At 46.4% G+C, this 8,194-nt stretch overlaps 1 protein-coding gene across 1 annotated transcript; it reads left to right on the top strand.

The window, feature by feature from the left end:
* Positions 1–674: 674 nt before the first annotated feature.
* Positions 675–1,757, top strand: GPR171 (G protein-coupled receptor 171). Its single transcript, XM_026045207.1, has one exon. It carries the CDS (start codon positions 675–677, stop codon positions 1,755–1,757), a length of 1,083 nt encoding a protein of 360 aa, XP_025900992.1.
* Positions 1,758–8,194: the final 6,437 nt, after the last annotated feature.

Below are 8,194 nucleotides of genomic sequence, written 5' to 3'. Positions count from 1 at the left end.
GGAGCTCCCGCCTCCAAGGAGACCCCCGGAGCTCCTGCTTCTCTGCAAGCAATGGCCCGCCATGGGAACACACAACCCTCACACAACCCTGGTGGTGATCCAACACATCTGCCTATTTGTCAGCAGCTCCTTATATATTTTGATAATTTGAGACTGCTATAGATATTATCCATTACTACTACATTTAGTTGTAACCGTTCAGGTGAAAGTTTTATTATGACCATCATTAATTACTTAATATCAGCTTATCCCAAGCAGATATAATAAAACCTCTTTTTTAAAAGCCAAGCACTCAGAAATGCTGCTTTGGTGATGGATATTCTCAGCAATCTATACGCTTTCAACAACAAAACTTCATCCATTTCCAGATTGCATATGAACACAAGCCTCTCAAATACCCATGAAGCAGCATCAATGGGGACTATATATATATGTGTGTGTGTATGTATATATACACATATATATATATATACACACATATATGTATATATATATACACACACACACACACTTTTTTTTGTGGTTTTAGTTTTCATGAAGTTATATGAAGAAAGACAGATAGAATAACTATCGTTTTTCAGAAAAAGTTGATGTCTTCTTGTTTTGGGGGGGGTTGTTTTAGCTTTTAGATTCTTGCCATCTAGCAGAAAACTACCTTGCACAAGCAATATATGATGCCAAGCAATGTTTCACAATGCACCATCTACACAGAAATGGAGCCCTTTACCTATTTTTACTACTTGATTTTTCTGGTGGGATTTATCGGCAGTTGCTTCGCACTGTGGGCATTCACACAGAGAGAGCAGAGGCAGAAGTGCATGAGCATCTACCTGATGAACCTCCTCACAGCAGACTTCCTGCTCACGTTGGTACTGCCCGTTAAAATCATCGTTGACCTGGGCATTGCACCCTGGAAACTGAGAATATTCCACTGCCAGGTCACAGCCTGCTTCATCTACCTGAACATGTACTTATCGATAATATTTTTGGGATTTGTGAGCATGGACCGCTGCCTGCAGCTGAGGCACAGCTACAAGATCTTCCGCATCCAAGAGCCTGGCTTTGCCAAGATGCTGTCCGCAGTCGTGTGGACCATGGTTCTCCTCCTAACGGTGCCCAACATGGCCATCCCAATCAGAGACATCGAGGAAAGCCCCAACGCGGGATGCATCGATCTCAAAACGAAATTTGGAAGGGACTGGCACGTGTTCACAAACTTCATCTGCACAGCAATATTCCTCAACTTCTCAGCCGTGATCCTGGTCTCCAACTTCCTCGTCGTTCGGCAGCTCTACCAGAACAAGTACAGCGAGAGCTACGCGAACGTGCGGAAGGCGCTGGTCAACGTCCTGCTGGTGACGGCCGGCTACCTCACGTGCTTCGTGCCCTACCACATCGTCCGCATCCCCTACACGCTGAGCCAGAGCGACGCCATAACCAGCTGCTACCTGAAGCAAACGCTCTTCAAAGCCAAGGAATCCACCCTGCTCTTCGCGGTATCAAACCTCTGCTTCGACCCCATCCTGTACTACCACCTCTCCAAGTCGTTCCGGCTGAAGATGAGCTCGTCCTTCGCAGCGCGCGGAGGGGCCAAGCTCTTCCCCGGGCAGGGGGCAGAGCTCTTCCCCGGGCAGGACACGCACGGCCGGCGGGCACAGGGCGCTGACTCCAAGCTGGGTGTGCMGCCAGGTGTGCAAGCACCAGGTAGTTGCTGCGAGCACCACTGCCAGGGTCAGCACGTTACCGTTCAGGCATAAGCCCAAGCAGAAGGGAAAAACTGCTTTATTTTATAAAGCAGTTTAGATAAAACTGCTTTATTTTACGTTCATATTGCAGCTCTGGACTAGCACAACACTGCACGTCACCTTTCAGAAACCAGTGATGACCTGCCAGGAGCAGCAGCACGTTCAGGGACACAAACATACACCACACATATTTATGGATAAATACCCCAGCTCCCTATACCGAATGACTGGGTGTAATCAAGGAAAGAGATTACATAACAGCTGTTCACAAGCCRCAGAGCTTTTCACGGACACAATTCACCCCAAAACATTTTAAAGGGCATTACTTCAGAAAGTGATTATAAACTGCACTCATTACAATTTTTTGTACCTACTTACATCGCACCTGCAGTTTTCATAAATAAATTTCTTGTCATGCTCTTTGCCTTTGTTACGTCAATAAGTACAAAAAAAACCTAACCACAAACATTACAGAAAATTCAAGCGATTTTAAAATTAAGATAAAGTATATTGATATCCAGTGTATATTTTACCTTATTGCAACAAAAGAAAAAAGAAAAGAAAGAAAACAGCAGCTAAGTGTAATAACTTACTATTTCACAAATACTTTCAAAGACACTGCATGTCTAAAATAGTCAATAAACAAAGCAAAATAAAACCTGCACAGGAAAAATCCAGGTACCTGGATTAGTTCTAAYAAAAATGTTTTAGAAGAAGAACCAAATTACTTTCCCCTACTCTTTAACACGGACAAAATGCAGATGACACTAAGTAAGCGCTGAGCACTGTCCTGCCTGCTGCTGCCAGGGACAGCTCATCCCATGTTCTCACAGCAGCAAATCACTCCCCATAGCCAGAACCCAACCTTGCCAAGGAAGGAAATGGAAACAAAAGAAACTTGGACAATTCCTGTATTGATAGGATTTAATATCATTAACTGCTATCACTGCTGTTTAAGGAGAAAATTCCTTAGCAGAGATACATTCCTGTTTCAGGCTTGTTCAGTACTTGCCCCCCTTTCCCAGCATGAGGAAACGATGAGAAAACAAAGGATGCAGAACGGAGGSGCCAGGCGGGGAGGATCCTGCCCTGTCCCCTGACTCCCATGAGCGGCACTCACCCACCGCGKCCTGCACATGGTGCAGCAGGTCCTACCTGGATGGGAACATCACTTCTGCCAGCCTCGCTTCTCTCTTGACCGACCTCTCACTGGTAACGAAATCCCTCGGTGTAAAGAGGGGGTCACGTTCCCACAMGACTCCCAGGCATCGGAGAGAAAATCTAAGTCATGGAAAATGAATATTTAAGGTGAGTGTAAGCTCAAACTTTCAAAATTCAGCAGTTCATTCAGAGATCTGATTTSGGGTTTGCTTACAGTGACTTTATAAATACCTTTGGATACCGGCAAGGACAATCCAAAACTGAAATTGAAACYACTAAATACCCCCACTGCATTCACAGATAGGTCTGCACTGCTATTGCACAAGGTTTAGAGCAGTCTGCAACTCGTCATGCTGTTACGATGCAGCGCCCTATGACTGACAGCGCCGCGGGGAAGCAAGGACACGGGAAGTGGCAGAGCCCTGGGACAAGAGGCCTCCCAGGCACCTGGATACGCTGGAGCCTCTAGGAGACAGCGGTGGGGCAGGGCAGGGGGGTCCCAACCTCCTGCAGGGGTATTTGCACCCACGGGCCCAGCACAGGCTTCCCTGCAGGTGCAAAGGACTGGGCCAGAGGAGGAAACCAGAGGACTTGAGAGCAACCCAGAAGCAGGTGGTAGCGAGGGCAAAACRTAGAATAGCCACTTGGAAAGCAAACGCTATCCATTTGGGGTCACTTTATGTTAAATACTAGCTAAACCAGCATATTCAGGGCAAGAACACCACGCAGGAGGCAGGCAGGAGATAACGCTGACCTGGTTAGTGCTCCAGACGCCAGTGGCTGCGGGCTGCGAGAGGGGCGTGATGCTCCTCGGGCCGTGGAGAAGCGGTTTGGTGCGAGCAAGTCACGTTTTATTGAGGTCTTGTTTAATTGATCACAGGTATATTGCAGTATTCCACCTGCTTATGGAATAAAAAAAAAAAAAAAAAAACATGATGGCAGGAATTTTTTAGGTATTTAAAGCTTTTATTCACAAAAGGACTTTCTCAGTCTAAGTCCACAGAAGGATAGAAAAGGGCAGGAGCCAAAGGGGAAAATAAAGCCCTAGAGTACATCCCTACGTGCAATTCTGCCCACAGGGACTGCTACACACAGGCAGTTCCGGGGAACTTCTGCAAATACTCAAAGCTGACTCTTCATCCTCCAAGATTTATTTGCTATTTTGTTCCATCATCTCCTATCTTTTGAAGCAAACTTGGTCATGAGACCACTGTAAGAGATATACACAATTACTGAAACCAAATATGAGCAAAGGCTTCGGCAGGCCATCAGCTCCACGTGGGCTGTGCAGCAAAACAGGCTACATCACATTAGAATTACAAATACAGACCACAGTCAAGAATTAAGCGTCATCCTCCTCTTTCACTATTTCCAGAAAAGTTTCAAACTGCTCATCTGGTGGAAGACTTGAGATTGCCCCTGACTGCGTGTGAGCGTCACAAGGCCTGGCTTTACTATCTCCAGATCACGGCCGCTTCCTCCCCAGAGAACACTCGGCCTTCTGCAAACAGCGCAGCAGGTCGTGCCCACCCCGCGCTGCTCGCTGCGGTGCGGGCGGCTAACCCGGCTCCTTACAGGCTGCTCCTGCGTAAAGCTGCCCCTCCTCTTCACYGACAGGCAAAAAAGGTCTTCACTGACTGCAAATAAGGGTGTTCAGCGGTAAATTCACAAGGCTGCATTAAACCTTTTTGTCCTTCCTGCACTATTTTGATCACTGGGGAAGTGACAGTTCAATGCACTTGCACCAGACCCGGAATATGCCAAGCTATAGACAGGAATGAAGCACAATGGATCTTCTAATTTTCTCTATTCTTTAAATATCATGTCTTAGAAATACTAATGCTTTGGCAAAATATCTACCATGAACAACAGAGAATACCAAAAACGGGAGAACAAAAGCACTGAGGTGGTGCCTCCAATTTAATACCATGATCCTTGGAATAGAGGTGAAGGCAGGCGCAGTGACTGATGGGCCTGCCCGGGATATCAAGGTGCACATGTATGCGCCATGGGAGAGAACGTCGTGTCAAATGAATTCAGCAGCACCAAATTCACCAACTGTCCTCTCGTGGTCGCTATTTGGGGCAGCTATCAAAAAAACATAAAACTTAAGACAAATTTCAACACACAAATATTTGCTTTTCAGCTATCCAAATTACAACCCCCTGCAAATTCATTAAAAATAAATAAATAAATAGAGGCTCACTGAAAAGCATCTTGCGTGGGTTTCTCCCCTCCACAGGATGATTCATTTCCCRTCCGATGACCCAACCTGCCTGGTTTCGCTTTGCTGTCGGTTCCAGGCACCCGCTGGCATTTTGGGAAGAGGTGCCTACCAAAAAYGAGCAGGGAGGAGAGGACCCTGCTCGTGCAAATGAAAACCAACCTGATGCTCAAGCTTCGGATTAAAATAGACCACTCAGTGTGGCTCCTTTCCTTTCAAATTCTATTTCAAGAGTAAACTTCAGYGTCTTTGCTACGATACTTTTTTTTTCTCAAGTTGCGAGTCACGAATTTCACACATTTCATCACCTACACCGCCCACAGGCACTTCCAGGCAGAGGAACCTGCTCACTCCGAACTTCAGGGGAGGCCTAAGGACAACTTATTTCAGTAACTGCCGAGTTCTTAAGGTGTGTTTTTGTTAAACTCTCACCCTGTCTTTCCCTTATGTATTTGTACGGGGTTTAGCAGCACTATGGTGTATGAGGGACTGGAGACGTGACAGCTCACAGTGACCCCTCTCCTTTTCACCTCAGAGTTTTCATTGCTCCATCAGGTTTTTACTTACAAGGGCTTTTTAGAGTGAATATATGAGACAACATTATCACTAACACCTTAACACAAAACATTTTAAAATATTTTCAAATAACCCAGACACCTGCATTCCAGATATTGAAAATGTAAAAGGATTACTTAAATTTATTATTAAGCTTTATCAAATGAGCATAATCATGCTTATCAAGAAAAAAGGTTTATACAACAAGTGCATGTTATTTAGCCAAGGACCATTCAAAGTTTAGAAAAATACAATATAAAAATAACATTGTCTTCTTTGGTCGCAACTATACTCAATTTTATTTATTCAATAACCCAGGAAGGTTTGCAACATTGCAATTTTAACTCTATACCACAACTCTTATGATATATTGTAAGAGGGTCCAGTCCTCTAATTTTCACCCTAACTTTCTGTTTGTTTGTTTGCAGGATTCTTGTTACCCTAGAGCACACGTTACAGCAGTGTGCATGTTATAGCAGCCCAATTTGCCCCGAAATTCCCCCCGCCACCTCCCGCAAAGCGCCGGTGCCGACGGGCCGCAGGGCGGACACATCCCCCTGGAACGACACCCGTGACGTCCCTCCCATTCCCGGGRACACGGACACTCGGGCGCCGCGTCAGCAACGCGCGCAAACCGACGTCAAGGGGCACTGCGAGCCAGGGAAACATTCCCGGCCCGGCTCCCGCTCCGTCTGGCRGCACGGCCACGCCAAGGGCACCGCTCTAGACAAAACACGGCCCTCAGACACACCAGTCTGCAGAACAAATATTTGGGATGGTTTGGTAAAACCACGCTCACAGCTAACCCCAAAATAGAGCACAGTCAATACCCTAGAATCTCTTTTTTTGAACGTTGAGAGGTTTGGGCATCACATTTCAAACCAGTTCAATTCCGGTTTAGCCAAAGGTCACTAGAAAGAAAGAAAGAAAAAAAAAAAAAGGCAAAAAGCACTAACCTGTAGCACCTGAGATATCATTAAACTACGAGTTTCATTAGACTACGATATTTCACAGAGCATCCTGCTTTTTTGGTTTGTTTTTTTCAATTCATCTTCTCATAGAATGACACTTTTCAACTTTCACACCTGCAGGCAAAGCAGTTATTTTGAGAGCGCGTGTGTCAAAAAGGAGTTTGATGCTACACAGGCCTAGGATGCCTAGACCCATGGCAGGCCTCAAAGCCCATCACAGCCTAAACAGAAATAAAGGTAATTTCTGCAACCTTCCTTGGGTGAAAAGGAAAGAACAGAACATAGGAAGATCCTATTACAAGGCAGGAAATTTAGAAAAGTTGCACGTATGAAAGCAGAGGAAATCATCACGGAAACTTAGCCACAAACACTCACTACAGAGCAGCAACAGCAGCCACCGGAGAGGAGAGCGGTTGTTTGTGACCTACTTTGTGATACAGATTAGTTAATACTCACATAACGAGGGAGCCTGGGTATCTAGAAACCTTAGCAGCACATTCTGGAAAACGGGAAGACTGGGGCCTGCCGGAGAGGCCGACGAGGGGGATTCCTTTTCATGGAGGACTTCCAAGTCATCGCATCTCTGGAGAGTTGGGGGGAGGAAAGCAAACTACCTGCTCRCAAATATGCACAAGGTTCCTAGTTTGCACCTGATGCAGTTCTGTGTGTGACTATTTCCTCTCTCAAGCAAATCTAGACTTGTTCGAGAATGTCCCCTTAGCAAGTTACTTCAAAGACGTTTTATTTAAGCACGTTGATCACTTCTCCAAGAGGAAYGTCCCAGGCACATGCACTCCTGTGCCGGGACCTCCGCGCCGAGCGCTGCCCAGCCAGGCCTCGGCTTCGGTCGCGGCTCCGGCGTTCCCGCCGAGGAGCCGCTTCGGGATCCGCGGCCRCGGGACATCATACACCGATAGGTGCGTCTGTCAGCACCGATACGGACGCTCCTGCTGTCTTCAAACCGGTACGGAACTAAACAGGCACCCCAAGGAATCCTCCAAAGCCAAGCAAGTCCTTCCCCCCAGGCAAGCTGTGTTCCCTTAGCTCTTGATGAGGGTTAACTAACTAACTAAACAGACAAAACAAGCCTCGTCCTAGTATGTTCAAGCACAGCTCTGTTTGTTTTATTTTTACAAAGCTTAGGGCTTTCAAACAAAATCTAGCTAAATAAACATGAAATCACAATTCCAGTAACCATATTCAAACAAATCCTTCAGTGAAACAAAATTAACATTCTAAAACTAAGCTCCAGTCCTGTTTTCCAAGAAGCAATAGAAGGTTTCCAGAAACAGTATTTTTGTTTAATAAGACGCCAGAGAAGGGCTCAGATATAACAGCTTTTGGCAGAACGACTTGCCCTTCCAAAGCAAAAGGCAMAAATTAGTCGTGGATTTTTTCTCTCGGCCTGCAGAGCAGCTCTCACACGGTTGCACAACTGCTGGTTACGGGTGAACACGGGCCTGGCGCTCGGCGGAGGTGGCAGCGAGGGTCTGGGCAGCCCTCACCGTGCCCGGCGGCCCCGCTCCTTCCCGGGGTGC

This window comes from Nothoprocta perdicaria, unplaced genomic scaffold, assembly GCF_003342845.1.
Source record: "Nothoprocta perdicaria isolate Ctin4 unplaced genomic scaffold, notPer1 scaffold_4, whole genome shotgun sequence".
Classification (NCBI taxonomy): domain Eukaryota; kingdom Metazoa; phylum Chordata; class Aves; order Tinamiformes; family Tinamidae; genus Nothoprocta; species Nothoprocta perdicaria.
The sequence above is the reverse complement of the archived record's forward strand: the minus strand, read 5'-3'. Positions and strand labels throughout refer to the sequence as shown.